General features: G+C 35.6%; 2 protein-coding genes across 3 annotated transcripts in view; one reads left to right on the top strand and one right to left on the bottom strand.

Annotated features, from left to right (window-relative positions):
* The window catches only part of LOC123702510, a 66,397-nt gene extending 57,076 nt beyond the window's left edge, over positions 1-9,321 (bottom strand). For both annotated transcript variants that reach the window (XM_045650287.1, XM_045650288.1), the window contains exons 1-2: positions 9,089-9,321; positions 3,983-4,081 (exon numbers count right to left, since the gene is read on the bottom strand). In XM_045650287.1, coding sequence (XP_045506243.1) covers positions 3,983-4,053 — 71 coding nt within the window. In that variant the 5' untranslated portion in view covers positions 4,054-4,081; positions 9,089-9,321. The remainder of the gene's footprint in view (positions 1-3,982; positions 4,082-9,088) is intronic.
* Positions 9,322-11,291: 1,970 nt separating this feature from the next.
* Positions 11,292-23,109, top strand: LOC123702343 (zinc finger protein 709-like). The gene is made up of 12 exons (XM_045650062.1): positions 11,292-11,657; positions 11,763-12,509; positions 13,477-13,606; positions 13,935-14,002; positions 15,259-15,601; positions 17,294-17,547; positions 17,997-18,060; positions 18,403-18,532; positions 19,859-20,029; positions 21,857-22,068; positions 22,427-22,976; positions 23,087-23,109. Exons 2-11 carry the CDS (start codon positions 11,768-11,770, stop codon positions 22,956-22,958), a joined length of 2,646 nt encoding a protein of 881 aa, XP_045506018.1. The 5' UTR covers positions 11,292-11,657; positions 11,763-11,767; the 3' UTR covers positions 22,959-22,976; positions 23,087-23,109.
* The last annotated feature ends 2,608 nt before the right edge of the window (positions 23,110-25,717 follow it).

The following is a 25,717-nucleotide window of genomic DNA, read 5'->3' as shown; positions in this document are numbered from 1 at the left end:
ACCATTTTATGGCTGATCGTGCGGGGTGAGGTAAGTGTTTAATTTTGGCGGGAGGCGGAGAGTGTCCGTTCTGTAGCGTTTAGCTACTATTATGTATTCTGTGCTTAGGTACGAAAAAAAATTCTATTCAATACTGGTTGTTGCTTGTATAGCGAGTCGAGCTCCATAAGTGCCACTAACTGCCAGTTGCCACTACGTTTTTGAACTAAACGACACACAACATACACACAGTAGCCAGTAGGTACATAACCCATACTTTAATATTATAAATGCGAAAGTAACTCGGTCTGTCTGTTACTCAATCACGCCTAAACTACTGAACCAATTTTCATGAAATTTGGTATGGAGATATTTTGATTATACCCGAGAAAGGACATAGGCTACTTTTTATCCCGGGAAAATGACGCAATCCCGGAAATCCCACGGGAACGGGAACTATGCAGGTTTTTCTTTGACTGCGCGGGCGAAGCCGCGGGCGGAAACCTAGTAGGTATGTGATAATTTATTACGCCATCGCCATGACAACTCGGTCATAGACAAATCATCAAACATGTGCGACCTTGAACGCGGTCGTTGACCCGGCGACATTCGAATTGGCGGGAACCCAAGTGTGCGAAAGTAAAAACTAAAATCAGCACGTGAGTCTGTCATCTATTTAAAAAGATAACATGGAACGTTTCGTAATTTCAATTTTCGAATTTTTCGATTAGAACACAGGCGGATTTAAGTTTTTGATTCTTTTCGTTTCGTTATTTTCTTTGAAAATAATTTCGATTTTTTTTAATTATTACCAGTTTATTATGGTTTATTGTGTGTTTTTATGGGTATATTATTTACATTTTTATAGTCCTTTCCACCTAAGATGATTTCTGTGACGATTTTTGACACGTGTAGAGATGTTCTTTACTGAAATCGTATCAATTGTTTCCGATAATCGATAATATTTTATATGGAAATGAAATCGATTTGAATAAAGTACCAAAATTAGTTTTTTCGGCATTTCGCCAACAATTAACTAAGGAAACTTAACAAACAACAGCAACAAAAAGTCAACAATAACAGAATACCACGTAAAGTACCTATCAATACAAAAATGCAATTTGTATACACGGCTGACACACTCGTACCAAGACTCGTACAGACGATTGACGCGATTGACAAACGATCACAAGATGGGCGCCGATTATATGTACCTATTATGATTTTCCAAATCTATGATTTTTCAACGATCCATTTCATGTAGGTACACGAATTGTGTTGGTATTATATTTTTGTGTTATTTTATTTTATTTTTCTATATATTAAAATAAACAATACTGTTTTTGTTTTATAAGCTTATGATGTTTCATTTTTATATTTTTGGTAATAATGCCGCCATAAAATAAAAATATTATGCACAAAAATTATTTTGGCTTTTTAAACATAAAATACGTAATTCGGAACACGATGAAGTGTCACAGGAACCATCATAGGAGAAAAGGACTATAGTTAAGGCTAGTTATGGTACCTAGTTAATTCTGATTTTTTTTGAATAAACAGGGAATTATTAAAATATTTAAGTAAATTATAATATTATTTCGTAACTATAAACTATTAATTTTTTATAATACATATAAACAAGGTATAAAACTAATGTCAAATGTAGTACATCCAATTAAACACGTTTTTACTCACTATAAAAGGTAAAATCGGACTGTCCTTAACTAGTCAATTAAGTGGCTTCAAGGCTGGACAGTAATCGGTGCATAGTAATTGGCGTTATATACCTATACTTTAGTCACAGAATACATAAATATGTAGTAGCTAAACGCAACAGAACGGACACTCTCCGCCTCCCGCCAAAATTAAACACTTACCTCACCCCGCACGATCAGCCTAAAAATGGTCCGCATTTTTCTGCAAGGACGATAGGTAGGTACGCAACTGTGGTACGCAACGAAGATTGACAACATTAATCAAATTGACTTAATTATTTTGGATTTGTGATTATCGTTTTTCGTAAAAAATGGTTAGATATTATGCTGTTTACGGATGTATTTCATCAGAAAAACGCGAATTTTTTTTTTACGCTAGTCACAAATTATGTGCCAACCATAAAGCGTTAACTCACTCATTTGCAGTATCTACAGTGTGACTGTCAAAACGATAATTTTGTATGGAGTGTCCGGGGTGTGTGTGTGTGTGTGTGTGTGTAGTGTGTACTATTATTTTAGAAATACATATTATATTAATTTTTATCGTAAAATCTCATTTTGATTTTCGAAGAAGCATAATCTAATAATTTAACGAATGTAAGTATTAATTTCTTAAGAGGAGGAAACGCAAAAACTTTCAAATATGTAAATAAAATGTTGAAAAATTGATTTTAAAACTTAATTCGTATTTCACATTACCGACACATATTCTATTTAGATTTTATGTTTATTAAATTATTTATTGTACCAGCATTAAAAATCAAAATATTTATAAGTACAAATAAGAGACAAAGAGGTTAAAATGACGTTCTTGTTCTTCCTACCCTATCCTACTCATATTAAAAACTAGCTGTGCCCCAATGCTGTGCCCCGCCCCCCCCCCCCCCATTGCACGGCTCCTGTTGGTCTTAGCGTGATTATAATATTATATAGCCTGTAGCCCTCCTCGATAAATGGGCACCACCGAAACAATTTTTGCAAATCGAACCAGTAGTTCCTGATATTAAGGCTGGTTACAGAGCTTGACCGACCGTCAGTGCGTGCCGTCGCTCGGTCCTGACGATACGCATCAACAATTGTATGACTATGACACTAATGCGCATGACAATACGCGTGCGTATGGTCGGTCTAGCTATGAACGGTTTTATGAATTTCAATACATATGACAAGCGCGACTGACGTACGCACTGACGGTCGGTCAAGCTCTGCAACCAGCCTAACGCGTTCATGTATACTGCTACTACTCTGAGTTAAATTGAGGCATAGACCAATAAAAAAGTATTGGTCTAAGGTTGCGGAGTAAATCGACGTTATGTTATGCAATTAAGTATATTATGTGCCTAAGTTATGTGCGCATACTGAAGATGTATGGGTTTCCATCATATACGTATTGCCAAAGCCCATTACCAATATTCTTACATAATCCTATCTAGTGACATATTATAAACAAAGTCGCTTCCCGCGCTCTGTCCCTATGTATGTACTATGTATGTAGATCTTTATAACTGCGATCGGTTTTGGAGCGTTTTTGAAGAGAAAACGTTGAGAATAAAATTTCAATGTCGCGTCCTGGCAATACCGTCACGTCATGGAGTAAGGCGCCGATTTTGGTATCTTTGAATCTTGCCAAAGAAGTTTCACTTCTGACACGTGTGCTTTGCACACTCACTCATTTTTTTAATAGATCTAGAGTGGTTTTCGAGGAAGGTTTTCTATTGGGTCACCAACTCTCATAAAAAATTGCATAGATGTAAGGACGTTAGCAGATCTTACAGTCTCTACAAATGTATTGCCACCTTTAAAAGTTTGGGATAGAGAAAGGATTGACGTAGGGAATTAAGGACAGGACTGGGAAGGGTAACAAAAAGGGCCAGCTCCCTTCTTTAGTGTATAATCTTTTAAGTTTTAGACAAAGCGGTCGAAGCCTGTCTCCCCGTCCGACTAGGGCCCTTCCGGCCTCCTCCACTCAAGCGACAGCCCAAGCCGAGGTTCGAGATCCCCGTGGCGGGGGGACGCCCTTGCGCATGTCGCTATCAGGGTGAACCTTCAGTTCACCCACGTGTCCGCGTTAAAATTTAGAAGCCCTTCTGGCTAACATTGAGAATCACCACACAAAAAAAACCGGGCGAACTCCGTTTCGCCACCAAAGACACCTTTTAAAATTTAGAAGCCCTTCTGGCTAACATTGAGTGACACCACAAAAAAAGCCAATCTATACTAATTTTAAGAGGAAAGTATGTACCTAAGTGTTTAAAAAACGATTTGTAAGTAAAAATATAAATACTCACACCAACGCCACTAAATACGGATGCAGTCGGGTGCCATCTTGCGCTAATGTGACGTTACCGGAAGCGGCCATTTTGTCGACCGTTATCGCTCTTCAGAACCTGTAAACATGCAATTGGATAATTTGTTTGTATACTAACGTGCACAGAGACGAAAATATTTCATTAATTTAAACAATGTCAATATGTATTGCACAAATATGATCAAAAGATGGTATTTACGGAAGGAGTAAAGAGTAAGGCAAGCTAAAACTTCTTTTTGTGGATAGTATTATATTTTTATGTTTTTATCCATCATCATCGTCAAGACATTCATATCGTTATCATAGCATATTTTATTCATAAAAAATACTATGATAAACCCTGTAAGCTGTATAATGGTTCCTAAAAATGGTAAGTACCATAAATAAATACGCATAAACTGTAGGATAGTGTATAACGTCCACTTATTGTTAAGTACTTAACTTTTACTGATTAGATTAGTCCGTTACAAGTTCAAGAAAGCACGCAAAAATGTAATTAATTTGTAACTGAATGTATATAGTGCACGCAATAGTTCATAGCAGGAGTAATGGATGATTATCAATAGGGTGAAATGTCAAACGTCGATGACCTAATGGCAGAAACAAGACCAACCGCCTGGCCTGGGATTAAAGACTTGGAGTGTAACATGATGTCTTAAAGCAGTTTTATTTCCATAATGGAAAAATGACAACTATGCGGTGTTCCCGAACAACTACGATATTCAGGCCTTCAAGAAAAGAGCTCATTTGTCCATTAAAGGCCGGCAAAACACTTGCAACACTTCTAGTGTTACAAGTGTTTATGGGCGCCGGGCGGTGGTGACCACTTAACATCAGGTGGCCCACCTGCCCCTTTGCTTGCTCTGACATAAAAAAAGCTAGATATAACATTATGTCGTCTAGCGACATCACTATCCCACGATGCCCGATGGAAGTATTACTGCTATAAGGTATCATGGGTGCCCCTCTGGTCCTGCGTTCTGAAGCATTGTGCTTCTAAATGTGAACTTCTTCCTACCTATCTATCCGAAAGAGACCAACTCTATACATCATTGGGTTTTGTGTAACTAAATCTTTTCAGTTCAGCATTCATCAGTTTACGGCGTTCTAGATGTTAAGATTGAGTTTCAAAGCAATATCTGGACTTTAAAGTTGATTTTCTAAATTAACTTTTGGTAAAACGCTTTCAAAACGACGAAGTTTTCTTATTGATTACGAACTTCCAAGGATCGTATCGTATTTCACAAGTCGATTAGGACTTAAAAATTACTTCGAAATGGAAAGAGAGTTTCAGTTTCCTTTAAGTTTTATAGCTCTTCCCAAATAACAATACTCATCTTTCAGTTTCCTTTAAGTTTTATAGCTCTTCCCAAATAACAATACTCATCACTTTGAAACTTTAAATTCACCTCAATATGCTCAAAGGAAGAACATTACATCACTACATAGTATAAAACAAAGTCGCTTTCTGAATCCCGTCCCTATGTCCCTATTTATGTATAAATCTTTAAACTACGCAACGCATTTAGATGCGGTTTTTTTAATAAATAGAGTGATTCAACAGGAAGGGTTTAGTATATAATTTATTATGTTTTAGACAAAGCGGGCAAAGCCGCGGGTGGAAAGCTAGTACTTCATATTCATATCATGATTTCGAGATAATACACTCCTACTACCAATAAGTAGTTTTTTTACAGCAACGTAATATTATGTTGAGACTTGGTACGTCTTATATAAATATATGTTCTGCATTCTATATGCATTAATAGTCTCCATTTACAGCATCTATATCATACACTGGATGGATGGATGACAGCGACAATGATTAATATCATACCATTGCAGAATGTATGAATGTATTTGTGATAAGTAGACTAGTCTAGTACATCGACTTTGCCCGGAACAACCGGTATAAAAATGATTTTACTGTAGAGACGTACTAGTTACTAGTTTTCTCATTAGAAATTAAAATCATTCAAGTAAGTTTTAAGTTAAATCGCAAGAAACATACAAAATATTAAATATTTATTCCAGTAAGAATGTCAGTTTATACGTGTAATTGTATGTAAATCTAAAATATATATAAAATATTCGGAAAATACAGTAATTACGTGTTTTAAAAAGATATAAGTATTAAAAAAACCAGAGACTTATCTGTACTTTAGCATAATATGTTATTTCCTGTGACAATTACTTCTTATTCAAAACCTGTTTAAGGCCTGAATCGGGTAGAATCCCCTTTTGATACCGAAAATTAACTCTACTTATAACCGTTTTTCTTCTTAGATTCTTTATGTACATTTCTAAAAAAAATGTATATTATAGTTTCGAATATGATAAAGGTTGTTTTAATTTGTTTATTTTACAATCAGGTTTTTTGGGAAAAAATCATGAACTGAGGTCGATTTTTGTACTTTAAACCAAAACGCTAAATAATGTCAATTATTGTAGTGTTTTTACAGTGTGTTTATGAAATTGAAACACAGGGCATGGTTGTTTTAAATTTTGATTCAATATCCAAATATCTTTTAAATATATTTTATACGTACTTTTACTACGATAGATTCGCGCCGCGGCCGGTCCCCCGATTCCGCCTAGTAAATCGTCGCCAAGGTCGCCTTAAGTTTACAACTTAGACTAGAAAAGAGAAGCATTCATACTTATGTAAATCTTTGAATTGAACAGTTATACTGTGGTAATACGTGGTTGAGTATACTCAGATACGTATTCTTCCTTCTGACTAATATTATAAATGCGAAAGTTTGTGAGGATGGATGTATGTGTATGTATGTTTGTTACTCTTTCACGCAAATACTACTGAACCGATTACAATGTAACTTGGCACACATATAGTGGGTAACTTGGATTAACACATAGAATAAGTTTTATCCTGGAAATCCCACGGGAACCGGAACTATGCGGCTTTTTCTTTGAAAACGCGGGCGAAGCCGCGGGCGGAAAGCTAGTAACTATTATTCCTTTTATTTAAATGCGCATTATAATCTATTGTTAATTGTTTCAACACGAAGTAACAAAATGTCAAATGTCTTGGGTTTGATTGTCTTTAAATTAGTTTATAACTAGATGTATATAGGTACATTTTAACAAGGTTTTAACACAGGTTATTTTTAATTTGCTCAGTAGGAAATCGAATTATCCTTGAACAGAATATAATTGGTGTCGAAAATTAATGATTTGTTAGTTAACTAGGTATCTAATCGAAAAATCACGTGGTTTGACGATATATGTATACTCTGCTCTGCGGCTTAACCTGCAGTGCTCCGCTCCTGTTGGTCTTAGCGAAATGATATACATAAAGCCTCCTTCCTCGATAAATGGGCTATCTAACACCGAAAGAATTTTTCAAATCGGACCAGTAGATGCCGAGATTAGCGCGTTCAAACAAACAACAAACAAATAAACTCTTCAGCTTTATAATATAGATAGTGTAGTAGGTACCTATAGACTATAGATTATACGTCCTACTAATATTATAAATGCGAAAGTTTGTATGGATGTATGGATGTTTGTTACTCTTTCACGTAAAAACTACTGAACCGATTACAATGAAATTTAGCACACATATAGAGGGTAACTTGGATTAACACATAGGATAGTTTTTATCCCGGAAATCCCACGGGAACGGGAACTATGCGGGTTTTCCTTTGCAAACGCGGGCGAAGCCGCGGGCGGAAATCTAGTTAGAATATAATTATTATGTAGTAGTAAATATCGCACTGTGAATATTATTTTTGTAAAAATTCAATTTAATTAATTCAATGATAATCGGGCGAGCTGTCAGGCTGTCAGTGATATAATATTACCTACAAATTACACTATTTTAATTATAATTTGTAGTAACATGTACATATTATACCGCCTCCTTGGTACAGTGGTTGACGCGTTAGCGTAGAACTGAGGGGTCCTGGGTTCGATTCCCGGTGGAGACGAAGAAAAAAAAATGTCTCGGTCTGGTAGGACACAGAAGGCTGATCACCTACTTGTCCCTAAAGAAAATCGATCAGTGAAACAGATGTATAATGCATCTGCCCCTTACCCCACTTGGGGACATGGGACTTCACATATTATTTATACCTATATAATTGTATTCATCTACCTATTCTAATAAACTAAACACGAAATCTGAAGAGTTTGTTTGTTTGTTTTAACGCGCTAATCTCAGGAACTACTGCTCCGATTTGAAAAATTCTTTCGGTGTTAGATAGCTCGTTTATCGAGGAAGGCTACAGGTTATATTATATCATCACGCTACGACCAACAGACCAGCCGGTGAAACCGCGGAGCGCAGCTAGTTTATAATATTTCCGACTACTTTAATTACTTTTATATGGTTTATTTGTTATTTATAGTTTGTATTTAACAAGTGTATTATTTTGGATGTTATTTTTTTTATTTTATTATTTTACATTTATGATTTATTTTGTTGCTTTTGAAAATTATAATATGCAATATGATAATTGATAATAAAGATTACAGATGTACCTACCTACTTATAATTAGTATTTATTATTCTATTAACCCTTAACGACGCTCAATAAGTACTTGAATACCAATTAATTTTTAATTAATAAGATACCTAATACCTATATACTTACCTAGTTTACAAAGTTGTTTTCTCCGTCACTTTGTCCCTATGTATTCATAAATCTTGAAAACTACGCAAAGGATTTTGATGCGGATTTTTTAAATAGATAATGATTGAAGAGGAAAGTTTATACGTTTTAAGTTTATAGCGGAAAGCTAGTATATAACAAATAAAAATCGCGAACATTTAAAAGTTTAAAATAATGAGTTTATAATTTCTTAACATAAATAATATACCTAGGTACCTGTTAAAATACGATACTTCATATATTACAATCAACGAAAGACTGTGATTTTTCTTATTATTTTAATAATCAATGATCATATTCGGAAAAAATAATAAAAGAAAAATTTATTCCAAAAAAGTATCAAATCTTATCAGTTGCCCTAATATTAGTACGTATATTATATAGCTGCAGGCTGCTGTTGAAGAGCTGTACCACAATGTATATACCTATCTGTCAACTGTGGCTGTACATACCTCTGCGCAGTTTCCATTCATCCATTCCTTGAATATTAAAAAACCAAACGAACAATACTGAATTATTATTTTTCTTTTTAGATATTTAAACTTCTCATTTCACGTAATAATTCACTGGCACTTTTTTTATACTATAAAACAAACTTTTTTTTAAACTACATGTAGGTACATCAGACAAAGGAATTTTGAATTTGAATGTAGAACGCGCCGCGCAACTGAATACAGTACGCTTTCCCGCGTTACTGGCTGTCAAATATGTGTTTTACACATAGATACAAAATGATGTAACTGTAACGACGGTAGTGCAAAATAAGACCTTATTTCAAAGCAGTAAATATTTATTTCCTATATACGTCCTGTGTTTATAATCTTCGTGCGTACAATGGCAAAACGTCGTAAAGCAATTTATGCAATGGACAATAAACTTTGTTGTTATTATAGATAAGAACTATTTTTATATATTTTTACAATGGTCCTAACTCTTTTGAAATGATAGAATTTAAGTAATTTATGTTAATCACAAGTCACGACATACAAATTATTCTTTTTGCTAAAGTTTCGTTTATAAAATAACAAAAAACGAATTCAGAGAAGATATCAATAACTATTACTTTTTTAACAAAAACGAAAACGCCTTTTAATGCTTCGAACTGGATAAAATTTAAATAGGTCCAACCGAGAGACACTAGATTTCAAATAAAAAAATAATCATCAGAATCGGTCCAGCCGGTTGAAAGTTGTAAGGTAACAAACACAAATAAAAACATTCGAATTGAGAATCTTCCCTTTTTTTTCAAGTCGGTTGAAAAGTACATGGGGTAGGTACACACTACACAGTAGCTACAACTTACCGACATGACTGTATCAGTTTGTGCTCTCACTGGAAATCAAACTCACGACCTCCATATTTCTTCGCTAACATATTAGACCGGGAGATATTGACACAAAATTTCGAGTCATTTGTAACAGGATGGCGGTTCTACAGGGGTCTTAGTACGCAATGGCAAAAAGAAAAATGATGGTGTGAACGCTGGTACCGGCGGCTTAGTCGCGTGGGCGTTAGTCGAACTCATCTGCAAATAAAAATATCCAAATGCAATACTGGTAAGTACTAAAAGTTTGGCGAAAAAAAAATTTTTGCAGATTTTCGGCGGTATGGCGACCATTTGGAATCATCCGAAAAGTATGGCATGGCGATTTTCGTAAATGGCTGCACGACGATGGTTAGGTACCTGTGCAAAAGTTAGCCTGGTACAAATAGTTGAATTGTTTTTTTTAAATCAACACATTCGCATCGGTATGGCATGGAGGGCTGTTTAGTCACGCCGGAAAAGTATGGCATGACACTACCGCCTACTTCTTTTTTATGGGCTATCGGTAAATTCTAAAATTTTTGTGTTACAAATCGTTTGACTTTCGCTATTTTTCCGATGAGTTCGACTAACGCCCACGCGACTAAGCCGCCCACGCCAGTACCAGCATTCACACCATCATTTTTCTTTTTGCCATTGCGTACTAAGACCCCTGTAGAACCGCCATCCTGTTACAAATGACTCGAAATTTTGTGTCAATATCTCCAAGAGGAGTTGGTTGTCTGCGCCTTAGCAAAATACTTTTAAGTATTATTCACTTATTATAACTACAGCAACTAGGAAGTGTGTTATGATTATTTTACACAATATTTTCTACACCTGAGAAAATTTGCATGTATAATGATATATGTAAATGATAATAATTCATTATAGTGTAAGTTACAATGAAAATAATACACGAATTACAGAAATAGTGACGAAATATTAGTAAACGGTAACTGTATGAAAATAATTTCAAAATTACGCATTTTTGTAAATTTTGTTTTATTTATGACCTGTGGTAGGTAAATTAAGAGCTGCACGATACAGTTGTTCTATCATTTGCAAAATGGAAAAATTCGGATGCTGGATAAAATTATACCCTTAGAAATTGTAAATATTACTCGTATTTATCGAGTAATTTTATAAACTGCCTGCTAAACGTGCTTCTAAAAGAAATATCATAGTGTCTCATAACAAATTGAATGAATAAAATATTTGAGTTTGAGATTGAACTGTGGTTTCCAAGGTGGTTTCAGTTTAAAATATTATTTACGCTTCTTTGTACTAGCAACATTACAGACAATTTTTATGTATGTCAGTTTGACATTTGTGATTTGACGTTCGTCAAAGTTCAATCACGCGAAGTAAAAAAATGTGAATTATTATCATAATTCGATATTTAAAATGCTTGTTCAAATAACTTTATTTAAATTAAATACATTTGTAGTTTTTTAAAATGTATTCTCAAGTGTGTAGTAATTGTTTTAAGTGTACAAGTGTAAGAATGTCGAGTGTTTTTTACGTTTGAACAATTAAGTTTCAAAGTTTTTTTTTGACGTCTGACGAGTTTTTGTCGCGTTTTTTCCTTGTTGTACAACGTATCGATTATTTTTCATGATACGCACCGTATGGCGGATACCTATTCTATATATGTTATAAACTTTATTGTTTTCGATTTATACAAAAGTTTTGTAAACATTGCAAAAGTACAAACGGTAAATAAATATTTTGATTACATTTTAACAACAACATTTACGATTGTGCATGTATGACTTCTAATTAGTTGAACAAGTTGGCTAAACTATATTTTACCATTTTAGGTAACATGGTTGAACCAGTAATATCAGATTTAGATCCACTGGGTTCTTATTCATATACACATTATAATTATAATCAATATACATCTGGAAATGGTCAATATCCACATCAAATAAAAGCAGAACAGTTAACTTATCTTCATAGTAAAGAAAGTTCAAATATACCAAATAGTAATGAAACTAACCAATCAAATAATGTGACAAAATGGCCAGATCAAAACACAGATACAAGCGTTGATATCAAGCCAGAGATAGGTAAAGTAAAAGTGAAAAAGGAGAAGAAGAACGGTTTCGTCTCGGAAAAGATAACGGAAGACGGTTTTCCGTTTTACGGCTGTGCTGTGTGTAATATACGTTATTCTACACTAAGAGAATTAGATTCGCACGTCACTACACACAAAGATAGAATAACAAGCTACGATTTGAGGATAAAAAACCAGTTGAAGAAGAAAAAACTAAAAAAGGAACAAAAGAAATTGAAGAAGCTGAAAAAAGAGAAGAATTTAGATCCGGAAATCAAGCCAGAAGATGGGTATATAGGTAACGAAAAGGCATCAGAATTTACGAATAATAACGAAACGGAAAAGGAATGTAAGTTCGATCCTAATGACAAGAATGTGAGCAATGAATCGTTGGATGGTGAGAAAAAACAAGAGCTAATGAATTTACAGAAAATTTACAAATGTTTTGCGTGTCAAAAGCAGTTTTCGTTGAGTTATTATTTGAAGCTACATGTAAGATCACATACAGGTAAGTGTATCCCATTATGAATATAAGCCCGTCCGACTAGGGTCCTTCCGGCCTCCTCCACTCAAGCAACAGCCCAAGCCGAGGTTCGAGATCCCCGTCAAGGGGGGACGCCCTTACGCATGTCGCTACCAGGGTGAACCTTCAGTTCACCCACTCATCCACGATAAAATGTAGAAGCCCTTCTGGCTAACATTGAGAGACGCCACACAAAAAAAAAATGAATATTAATTATCTCTTTCTGTGGGGATAAATAATTATATTTATGTAATAAATTATGTGTGATGTCACATTTGTAATGTTAAAGTATGGTTAGCTTAGCTTAACATAAGCTATGAACAAAAATATATAAATTTACTAGCTTACCGCCCGCGGCTTCGCCCGCTTTGTCTAAAACCTAATAAATTACTTACTAAAACCTTCCTCTTGAATCACTCTATCTATTAAAAAAAACCGCATCAAAATCAGTTGCATAGATTTAAAGATTTAAGCATACAAAGGGACATAGGGACAGAGAAAGCGACTTTGTTTTGTGCTATGTAGTGATTTTCGTTGTCTCATGGTATAGACATAAGAAATGTTTCGTACATGTTTACAGTTTTCTTTAAATAGATCAGAGTAATAAGATTCCCAACTAACTATATCTAAATACAAAATAGGTAAGTTACCCACGGTTTTACCTCCATTGCTTCTCTCGTATTGGTCTTAGCGTGATGATGGCCTATACATAGATTACAACTTTTTAGTTCAAATAAAATATTCAAAATTTATACATAAATATCTGGGTTGCCTGGCAGAGATTGCTGTCAGCAATAAGGCCGCCCTCTGTACATTGTTAAATAAGTATTATGTGTTTTAAATTGTCCTATATGGTGTACAATAAAGAATTTTTCATTCATTTCATTCCATTATTTCACTCATTCATTCATAAATATGACCATTAAAGTAACAATAAAAACATGAATTTCAGATGAGAAACCCTACACTTGTGAACAGTGTGGCCAATCCTTCATCACGGCAAGCAAACTGGGGAGGCACAACAAGAGGTTTCACCTCTCCGTTCAGTATCAGTGTAGGATATGTTACAGACAGTTTTATAGGTGAGTTTCATATTTCCTTTTATGTTGGACAATACTAGAGTGGCCGTATACAGAGCAAAATTTCCAAATTAATGTAAGGGGGCGTCCATAAATTATGTGAGGTGATTTTTCAATTTTTTGCGTGATATTTGTCGAGACTGTCTCCCTAAATCAAAGTTAAATGAGATTTGTCTCGATCCTCTTCCCCCCTAAAACATCTCACATGATTTATGGACGCCCCCTAAGACATTATGAATTGTTGTACGAATATCTATAGTTTTAGTTTTTAGAATTGAATGGAAACATCATATTTATGTTTACTATTTTAAGCATATTTCTTTCTTTCCAGGTTCGAACTTTTAACACGGCATTTTGATAAAAAACACGCAGAAGACAAATTGGAAGGAGAGCCTTATGGTATGTAAAGAAATACATTTTTATTTTCCATATTTTATCATAATATCCATATTCTTTACTAGTAAAGACAATCTTGGAACATATTTTGTTTAACTGCTGGCAAACTTAGTAAAACTTTATGAATCTACTAGCGGTCCGACCCGGCTTCGCCCGTGGTACATATTTCGCAATAAAAGGTAGCCTTGTTCTTTCTCAGGGTCTAAAGATTGTCTGTGCCGAATTTTATCAAAATTGGTTGAGAGGTTTATGCGTGAAAACCATACATACATAATTACAAACCTTTCCTCTTTAAAATATTAGTATAGATATAGATTAGTTGCGCTTCACGGTTTCACCCGCGTGGCTCCGCTCCTGTTGTTCTTAGCCCATTTATCGAGGAAGGCTATATATAGCATATAGCCTTCCTCGATAAATGGGCTATCTAATTTTGCATTCTAACAAACAAACAAACACTTCAGCGTTATAATCTATACTAATATTATAAAGCTGAAGAGTTTGTTTGTTTGTTTGTTTGAATGAGCTAATCTGGGGAACTACTGGTCCGATTTGAAAAATTCTTTCGGTGTTAGATAGCCCATTTATCGAGGAAGGTTATAGGCTATATATCATCACGCTACGACCAACAGGAGTGGAGCCACGGGGGTGAAACCGCGCGGAACAGCTAGTATTAGTATAGACTAGCTTTTCGCCCGCGTCCAAGTTACCCTCTATATGTGTGCTAAATTTCATTATAATCGGTTCAGTAGTTTATGCGTGAAAACCATACAAACATGCATATAAACCATTCCTCTTTATAATATTAGTATAGATAGTATTAGATATTAGTATAGATTACATGCGCTGCGCCAAGTGTTTTCGTCAAGTTTTTCTTGTATTTTAATTGTCATTATGACTAAACAAGTCCAATGAATCAAAACTGACAAGCCTATTCTTTATTAAAACTTATGATAAAAAGCCTAATTTATAGATAACTAGCTTTCCAACCGCAGCTTCGCCCGCGCAGTCAAAGAAAAACCCGCATAGTTCCCGTTCCTGTGGGATTTCCGGGATGAAACCTATCCTATTTCCTTGGGTAAAAAGAAGCCTGTTGCCATGTCCTTTCTCGGGTATCAAAATATCTCTATACCAAGTTTCATGCAAATTGGTTCAGTAGTTAAGGCGTGATTGAGTAACAGACAGACAGACAAAGTTACTTTAGCATTTATAATATTAAAATAGTATATTAATAGGTAGTATGGATGTGTTTTTTTTTACAGATTTCAACGCAATACTACCGTACCTAAAGGAATTAGAAGAGCAACTACGCGAGAAACAAGAAGCGGAAAAGGCTAAGCCGAAAACGGAGGATTTATGGACCAACGAGTGGCCGAACATGCCCTCGAAGGACCAAGTGAAGGACCACTCAAAGGACCAAGGACCGGGCCAAGACCAGGAATGTGCGGAAGTTAAAGCGTGCAAATTGGAGATAGAGATAGAGGAAGTCAAAGTTTCTATGGACGGGGTGGAGATTAAACAGGAGAGTGAGGATCAGAACGACTGTGTCGATAATGATGGGATTGTTGACGATGATGTAAGAGACGATCTGAGTGTTAAGGATAAGTGAGTATTTTTAAGAAGTTCTTATCTTAATATATATAAATCTCGTGTCACAATGTTTGTCCTCAATGGACTCTTAAACCACTTAACCGATTATAATAAAATTCGCACACCATGTGCAGTTCGATCCAACTTGAGAGATAGGATAGGTTTTATTCCGGATATCCCACGGGAAAGGGAACTATGCGGGGTTTTCTCTGAAAACGCGGGCGAAGCCGCGGGCAGAAAGCTAGTATGTGTATAAATATAAATTTATAAAGAATAGTTCTTATGTCTTATATGATACTAGCTTACCGCCCGCGGCTTCGCCCGATTTGTCTAAAACCTAATAAATTATATACTAAAACCTTCCTCTTGAATCACTATCTATTAAAAAAACCGTATCAAAATCTGTTGCGTAGTTTTAAAGATTTAAGCATACAAAGGGACATAGAGAAAACGACTTTGTTTTATCCTATGTAGTGATTTTGGTTTTCTTGAAAACTTGGGTTGTGTCTAATTGTTTACGAAAGTTTTGTTTTCTTAAACATAAACGAAGGCAACACAAATTGTTCGTAATCTTTTCATGTCAATTAAATTACTCTGTCTGTCTGTCTGTCTGTTACGCTTTCCCGCTTAAAACTCTCAACCGATTTTGATGAAAAATGGCACAGTCAATCTTTAGACCCTGAGAAAGAACATAGGCTACCTTTTATTGCGAAATATGTACCACGGGCGAAGCCGGGGCGGACCGCTAGTAATATTATAAATGCGAAAGTAACTCTGTCTGTCTGTCTGTTACTCAATCGCGCCTAAACTACCGAACCAATTGTCATGAAATTTGGTATGGAGATATTTTGACACCCGAAAAAGGACTAGGCTACTTTTTATCCCGGGAAAATGACGAAATCCCGGAAATCCGAACGGAAACGGGAACGGGAACTATGCGGGTTTTTTGACTGCGCGGGCGGAGCCGCGGGCGGAAACCTAGTAGGCTATATTTTTTACCGAGTCTCAAATTGTTCTTATTTATGTCTAAATGTGTAGTAACTAGTAACTAAGCAAGTACTGATCCAACTTTTTAACCGACTTCAAAAAAAGGAGGAGGTTATCTATTCGGCCGGTATGTTTTTTTTATGTATGTACACCGATTACTCCGAGGTTTCTGAACCGATTTACATGATTCTTTTTTTGTTCGATGCGGGATGGTGTCGAATTGGTCCCATAAAAATTTTATTCGGATAGGCCCAGTAGTTTTTACACGCTTTATATTAGCTTCACCTGTATGTTTGTTTGTAACCGACTTCTTTGGGCGCGATTTTGACCCACTTTAAACGGCCAGATTTCGTTCAAACTTTGTAGATTTATTGAGGACCGATGACAATACACTAATTTGATAAAATTTTCTATTTTTTAGTTCGGTTTTCTATAAAAAGCGTGTTTTTTAGTTTTTTTAAACTATTATTTTTTATTATTTTATGAGTATTTTTGTCTGTATTTGTAAATGTTGCAAGTGCAAGTTTGAAGTCGGTTGTTTTTAACGCAGTTTTTTATTGATCAAAGAGCTAGGTCGTACCAAATGCTATTATGAGATCTTATGCCTAAGTGGAGACAGCGCAAAAACGCTTATAAATTTTTCCTTTCTCTTATATCTGATACATGTAGTATTTTCAGCCAGTGCTATAGTCATTAATTTTCTAAATTACATTTTTCCAGCGACTCCGACTCGGACTACTTCCCCTCAAACACTTGGACGTCCAAAATCGACTCCCCTCCCCCCTCCCCACCGCCCACGACCGGCACAAAGTGTCCCGTGTGCGACAAGCGACTGAGCACCGCGTCGTACATGCGTGTACACATGCGCACGCACACGGGCGAGCGGCCGTACAAGTGTTACGTGTGTGGGGTCGGCTTTATCACCGCTAGCAAGATGCATAGACATGTGCTGACACATCCAGAAGCTATTAACGGTAAGATTTTTGGGAGGGTAGTTGGAAAAAATAAAAAAAAAATGTCGCAAATTTTTTTTTATCACCGCTAGCAAGTGCATTACATGTGCTGACCCATACAGAAGCTATTAACGGTAAGTTTTTTTGGGAGGGTAGTTGGAAAATTAACAAATTTAAAACAAATGGAGAATTTTTAACATACCGTAGGATCATAGATCGTAGGATCATATCACATTTATCTCGAACTAGATTTTTTTTTATTTTTTTATATAAGAGCAGGTAACTGAGCAGGTAAATCACCTAATGAAGTGCAACCACCGCCCATGGGCACTCACAAAGGTAATTTTGCTGTTACCGGCATAATATGACAAAATGTGTTTTGCCTGTACATTCGTAAGACATCTCTAAAAACACCCTGTATTTAGGTTCTCTCCCTGTATCTAGTCTACTAATTCCTTTTTTATTTTCAGATGACAATGTAAAAAAAGAAAATGTAGATGCAGAAATAAAATGCGAAGGCGAGGAGGATAGTAAGTGAGTGTGATTTTATTTATTTTGTGGTAACAATAAAAAATGTATGTTTGTATGTCACAAGGCGTTGTGCTTGTAATAAAATAAACAATCAATTTTAGTGAAAACTAGCTGGACACTGAAAATCGCACCGAATTCGGTTAAGCCGTTTCTAAAATATGTGCAAACAGAGTGACAGTAAATTGATCAAAATTCAAATAATTATAATAATTGATTTTGGTACACAATAAAGGTGTATAAATGCTGCGCATTAAAACCATAATGAATTTCTTAATTATTATAAAAACGATGCAGCCGTTTTAATTATTTTCCAAAAGTTTAACATATTTTTTTTATTTATTTCAGACAGGAAGTGAAAAAGGCTGTGAAGAAGCTTTCCAAAAAGCTAACCGAGAAAAAGACGAAAAAGTACAGAAAGAGGCCGCACGCCTGCGAGTACTGTCACAAGCGGTTCCTGCATTTGGACACTTTGCAGGTACACATAAAAATTTTAATTGTATCGAGAATTGTAAGAGTTGATGGGAGAGACAAAATAGTTACGGAGACAAAAGTTGCTCTTGCGCGCTAGCTCTAAAAGAATTTATTACCAACTATAGTAGAGCCATTTTAATAGGCAACATTTGACAGTTCAACAAAATTCAACAACGTAACCTAGTAACGACGACATAGAATAACATGATATTTCGTTTTGTTAGAACTGCACGTTTGCTTAACTTTTTTCAATTACGACTACATATTTATAATAATAATGACCGATACAAGTAATTTTAAGATTTCATTTTACTGATAAACCATACTAAACATAATAAATAATTTCTGAATTGAAGAACTGACGTCGCTACAATTTTGTGTCAATAAACCTTTTTTCTTTTTAAATACCAGAGACGTTACTCTAAAAATCGAAATCTGACATCTAGAATCGAATGCATTGATTATTTGTGAATAAAAATCATCATAAATTAATAAATTCGATTGACAAATGTTTGAAATCCGTATCGATTAATTCACTTTAATCGATGTTTTTAAGCAGGTTACCTCTCTTCGAAGATAAAATTGATAGACGTCAAATGTTGCCTATTAAATTGGCTCGACTATAGCTTACTAGCGTGGTTAAAGAAAAACCCGCATAGCTCCCGTTCCCGCGGGATTTCCAGAATAAAAACTGATATTTGTCCTTTTTCAAATCTCGTCTTTGTACCAAATTTTAGTTTTAACGGAACAGCAACGACGCTCGGCATACGTAAATCGCTGTGGACAAAGTTTGTAAAGACAAAGTTTGTTTGTTTGTAATCTATACTAATATTATAAAGAGGAAAGCTTTGTATATATGTATGTATGGTTTTCACGCATAAAGTACTGGACCGATTTTGATGAAATTTGGCACTGATCATCTAGACCCTGAGAAAGAACAGGCTACCTTTTATCGCGAAATATGTACCACGGGCGAAGCCGGGGCGGACCGCTAGTTTTTAATATTATGATAATTGAACCGAATAAATAACGTTAAAAATCTTTACTCTTTTCCTGTTATTGTCATTGAAGGCTGAATTAGGGTCAACCTCTTTTTAATAGGCTCATTCGACCACTATTTGATAGGTTCGTTATCCCCATGATAACTTGATATATATGTATTTTGTTGATAAATTATATTTGATAAAAAAACCCGCCTCATCTGGTCATCAGATGGCAGAAGAATTATTATTTATTATACGGATATCATACTACTGAGTACGACCACCTGCACCAAAATATATATTAGCAACTAACATACAAAAAATTATATTTATTTCTCTCCCCATAGATACACAAAAAATCCCACGAGGGCGAGCAGATCCAATACCGCTGCCACTTCTGCCTGCTCGAGGTGCAGTGTGCAACGAGCCTACACGCGCACGAAGCCACGCACGCGGGCCAAGCGCGCCCCTACGTGTGTAGCGTGTGCGGGAAGTGCTACAAGAAGCGGGAGAGCATGGTGAGTGTGCTACGAGCGCTACGAGAGGATGTAGAGCGTGCTACGAGCGCTACGAGAGGCTACAAAGTGTGGTGAGTGCGCTACGAGCGCTAAAAGAGGTGCCAGAGTGTGTAGCGTGTGCGGGAACTTCCACAAGAAGCGGGAGAGCATGGTGGGTGTCCTACGAGAGGCTACAGAGTGTGATGTGTGTGCTACGAGTGCTACTATAGGTGGGAGAGCGTGGTGAATGTGCTATGAGTGCTACGAAAGTTGATCCAGTCGGGCCAAGCGCGCCCCTAAGTGTTATTAATTCAATTGAATCTTTGTTCACTTATCAAGTTTCAAGTCGATAATTCGTAATTAGAAATTTTTCTTTTGGATAAGGGGGTGGGTTAGGTTAGGTTCGTGTTTTTAACCTTTTAACCGCCCGACTTCAGAACAGTTGGCGTGGCCCTAGCGCCCGGCACAGTGAATCGAAAATTAAATACCTAAAAGAGAAAGGGATGTGCTATACTTAACTTTGTGATGTCGATATTTCGTTTTAATAACGACATTTGCATTTGCGAGCGTGGTTAACTAACAACTACATCTCACCAAGCTCAGTTTGCACCTCGCGTCGTTTAACGTAACACTGAGGCTTAGGTAGGTACGGGCTGTAAAAAATGATTCGATATGACTTTAAAAAAGTAAACAAATGTTTGTTAGATTTTACTTTGCATTTGTTGTTTTTAACATTATATTATACGGGTACATGCCGCATTCCAGCGAGGTGTAAACTTAGCTTGGTGGAGAATTGAGATATAGGTACCTACCTACTTGAATACTACTTAGGTACCTTACGAAATTATTCGACATTTTTCGCAAGTCAGTAAAACAAAAAGTGTTTAAAAATTTGAACGATTTATTAATTATTTTAATCGCCTTCTAGAATTGTATTAACTCTTCAGTAGTGGTCATGATACATTTCTATCATGTACATTTATCGACATACGAACGTAAAACTTCATGCACAAGCACAACACTAATGGAAAATTCCAGAAGTCGGCACTCGTATACGGTATATGACGTAAGAAGCGGTCGTCTTTATCCGACAGTAGCGCAGGGCGTACTAACAAAGTAAGTTTCGGAACATGTAGGCTAGGGATGGGAACCATCAATTGAATCGCTGACGTTTTTTAAAGGAATTCGATGAAATACTCACAAATATTTGTAAACAAATGTTTTATTAACAATTGCTGTATTTGTTTTAAAGTTAATTAGTCATTATAACGAGAAATATTTTGATTTATGTTTATTTTTGTATCGAAAAATCTTGGCATATGTCCCGTCCCTCATGTCGGATTTTGTCGTCATGGGCGTTGCACATCAATACAATTTTCTAAAAATAATGTTAGTAATTCATCTAACTTTGGACATTATTTTTAGGACTTCTAAAGTGTATTAAACTGTAAATGATTACTTAGTTAACTATTTGCCTAATATAAACATATTTTTGATAGAATGCAGCGTAATTAAATAAAAAAGCTGATTAAACGAGCACTGATATTTTGGTCGTAAATCGTCTGGGCCCGAAAATATTTGTCGGATTAATCCGACGTAGGCGGTTAAAAGGTTAAAACTACACAGAAATAAGAGCCCCACGAAGCGCCATGCGACCGTCTTTTTTGTAGAATTTTGGAAAAAGTAAATCCTCAGCATTTTACAAAATGCCGAGCATTTGTAAACGGCGAAATAATACAATTTGACTGCGACATATCTACTATGTAAAATAGCTTGCATTATATATTTTTTTCAACAAACACCTGTACAAACATGAAAATAACATCACATTCCGTCCATCCTTTCCAGATATACCACAGGAAGAACCACAAGCCGGAACGAGAGTATATATGCGATATATGCACCAAATCGTTCAGCGCTCGATGTAAACTGCAACGGCATATAATAAGTCATAGCGTGGATAAATATATATTGAAATACGAGTGTCCTGTCTGTGCGCACATGTTCAATACTAAGTATCATGTTCAAATGCATCTAGCTACGCATCAGAGGGAGGGCGTGTAAGTTTTTTTTGTGATTTTTTGTGATTTTTTGTTATTTTATAGATTTGTGATGTTGTTTTGCGTAAAGAATGACGAAATAGTTGAAAATATTGGTTAATTTTTTGTTTGTATTAAAATAATGATAAAATATTTGTTGAGGATTTTTAAATATTTAAGGATGGTTAAGAATGTAAAATTTTTTGTGTATTGATTTCTGGATTTCGTTTATTTTTTTTTATCAAGCAATCAGCTAAAGTAGTAAATAAATGACAAAATGCGATCTTTTATTCAAAGTTACTATTCAATGCATTTTTTTTTTAATATTAACTAAATCAAATATTAAAGTAACTAACATTTAAAAAATTATATTTCACAGCATCCAAGAAGAGAACCGCAACGAAATCCTAGCGATGGTGTTGCAAAACGCGCGAAAAATACCCAAAAAGGGGGAAACGCACAACCTCTCTGACGTCATACCCTCAGACGAACGAAGCCGCGTGTGCAACATATGCGGCGAAGTTTTCCAACATTTCTACTATTTAGAGGAACATCTCAAAAGTCACGGGTCAAAAATAGCGATAGAAAACATCGATCAGGAAGAGGAAAAAAAATATATTTGCAATGTGTGCAATAAGGGCTTTAAACTGCACTATTATTTAAAACTACACAGTTTCACACACACGAAGGAAAAACCGTTTATCTGTCAGCAGTGTGGAAAGGGCTTTATCACTAGGGGAAAGTTGAAAAGGCATTTAGAAACTCACACGGGCTTGAAGAAATATCAATGTCATATTTGTTACAAATTCTTTACGAGGCCGAGTTATTTGAGAATTCACGTGCGGACGATACACGGGACGCAGTTGGTTAGACTCGACTCGTTCGGTTTGGAGTCGCATATGCATGCGTAGGATGTGTATAGTTTTGCATTCATGCGTGCTTTTGAATTCATGCGGAGTTATGCTGGAAGTAGGCATGCATGCATGATTAATTTAATGGGAATTTGTATCATCAGAGATATTATGAATGCATGAAGAGGTGCATGCGTGGTCATGCATGCATTCATATTATGCATAGTTATGAATTCATGGGAAATGAATTAAAAAGGGAGGGACATTCATGCGTGGTCAAAAATGTATATTTATGCATGTATGCGTGGATATACATTCATGCGTACTTGTGCATGCATAGTTATGCATTCATGCTTATTTAAGCATGAATGCGTAATTACATGCATGTGTTATTCATGCGGTAACGTCATGAGTTTTTTTTTTGTTTTTTTATTTTTTGAGGCATAATGGATTTTTAAATTTAGTTTTTATTTGTCGACTTTTTTATATAATGGCAACTGGTTACGTATTATATTTATTTGAAAATTAATATGCACTATTTTATATCCACCATCACAATATAGTTTTTGGTTATGTTATTTTTTGTTTTTATGGTATTTTACTTTTTTCATAGGTACAGAATTACTGTAAAAATAATATTACAATGAAATGGTTGACAGTTATGTCTGGATTTGTTTTAAGAACTTACGATGCTGGTATATGAAAAAAATAAATTGTTTTAAAAAATTACTATATCTAAGGCTCATTTTTCAATCCTTGGTTAAAACTTATTCATCGAATAACGTATTAAACTACCATTTCAAAAATGTATTCTAATTGTCCGTAAATGACAGTTTAAAGGTGACATTTTAATATGTTCGTGTAATACTTAATTGGACGGATAAATTTTAACCAAGGATTGAAAAATCGGCCCGTATGGCAATAATTAATAAATTATATAAAATCAGCAATATTAATATGAGCAATAAAAAAAAATGAGTTGCTTAGATTTGTATACAAAATTGTGTTGAGCGCAGATATGCCCCAGAAAATGTGTTGTTTATTGTAAAAACTAAAAAGTATTGTATTCTATATTTTTATAACAGAAAAACACATAATTAATACATATCGGAGTTTTAATACATTTTGTATTATTATAATAATATACAAAAAAAATGACACATGCAACTTTTTATTTTTTGTCATGTCAGCTAAAGAAAGAGACAAATATATGTTTCATATGACATTGATAAAATGGTGAAAGTCGATTTTTAGACTAAGAGCTAGCGCGCAAGAGCAACTTTTGTCTCGGCAACTATTTTGTCTCTCCCATCAACTGTATGGGGAGTTGCGTCGCTACGTGCGCGCACTTTCTTACTAGCCCATACGCCGTTAGTACACCGACGCATTCGTGAGCGGCAGCGAAACAACGAAAAATCTGTCAGTAGTATGGCAGGTTTTCGCATATGATATGTCTCACTCTAGCACATAGATAGATGAAATAGTTGCGTCCTTGTCAGTGTTGTTTCGCAAGGAACTGCGAAATGGCCATTACACAGACGCATTGCGAAAAAGTTGCGAAAACATTGCTGTTTACTAACGTTCCGCAGATATTTCGCTACGCAGTAGTTTCGCAGCGATTCGCTGCCGCATGCGAATGCGTCGGTGTACTAACGGCGATAGAGTTGATGGGAGAGACAAAATAGTTGCGGAGACAAGTTGCTCTTGCGCGCTGGCTCTAAAAGAAAGATCTTTCTTTTAGATTACGATTAGTACAAGTACCACTGAAAGCGATAGTAAAGTCTGAAGTCCTACAGCAGAGGCAATATTGGAACAATCTCGGTTGGACGGTCGGAACAATTTCAGTTGTTCTCTAAATTGCCCCTGCTTGCCTATACACATCACAATAATTATTATTAAGGGTACAATTCCAATATTGCCTCTGCTGTAGGCACGTGAGTAGCCGGTCAACTAATATGTTTGCTATACCTAAACTGCTGAGCAGTTTTTGATAAATTTTGAACAAAAGATAGACGCTATTTTGTCGATAATATGTCGTCGTTCTTAAAAGGTTTTTGTTTTTGCGGGTACTAGATGTAAGGTGGTGGTGAACCGAATTTTAGTAAGGAAATATGAAAAATAATAAAAAGCCAATTTATTGGTTAAAGAATAGGTTTATTAAAAAAATTTCTGAACAGAGAAAATTGAATAAAATGTCTCTAATTTTAAGATTTTTTCTTAAATGTTTCAAAATGTCTTTACCTGTATTTTTTATGTTTCAAGCACTAACTTGCCTACGATCTATCACAAGGTAGCAATAATTATTTTTAAATAGTGTAAGGTTGTTGTTATTTGTAAAAAGAATGGACATAATAAAATTATTAAGTTTTTTATACACTGTTTTATTTTAGCCTTATTCTGCTAACAGCTAGCTGTCCGCCCCGGGTTCGCCCGTGGTACATAATATATACCATATAGTACTCAGGCATCACGTACAACCGTACAAATGTATAGGTGAAAGAATTTATGAAATATGTTCAGTATGTAGTTCCTGAGATTAGAACGTTCAAACTAACAAAATAAACAATATACTCTTCAGCTTTGCAGCTTTAGGGTCAACTCACACCAAAAGAGCGTCGAAGCGCGGCGAAGCGGAGCGCAGTTTCCGTGTCATATGAATTTTAACTTTATTTTCATTACTATAATACTCATTATCGCATGAGAAGCTCGAACGAGTCGCGCGGATGCCCGCGGCGCCGCTGGAATTCCGTGGAATTCCAGCGGACGGACCGTGCGACTGCGCGAGAAGTCGCGGGAATTCCAGAGAATGCTCGAGCATT

The sequence above is a fragment of the Colias croceus genome, chromosome 23 (assembly GCF_905220415.1).
Source record: "Colias croceus chromosome 23, ilColCroc2.1".
Lineage (NCBI taxonomy): Eukaryota > Metazoa > Arthropoda > Insecta > Lepidoptera > Pieridae > Colias > Colias croceus.
Note: the sequence above shows the minus strand (reverse complement) of the source record. Positions and strands in the feature narration are given on the sequence as shown.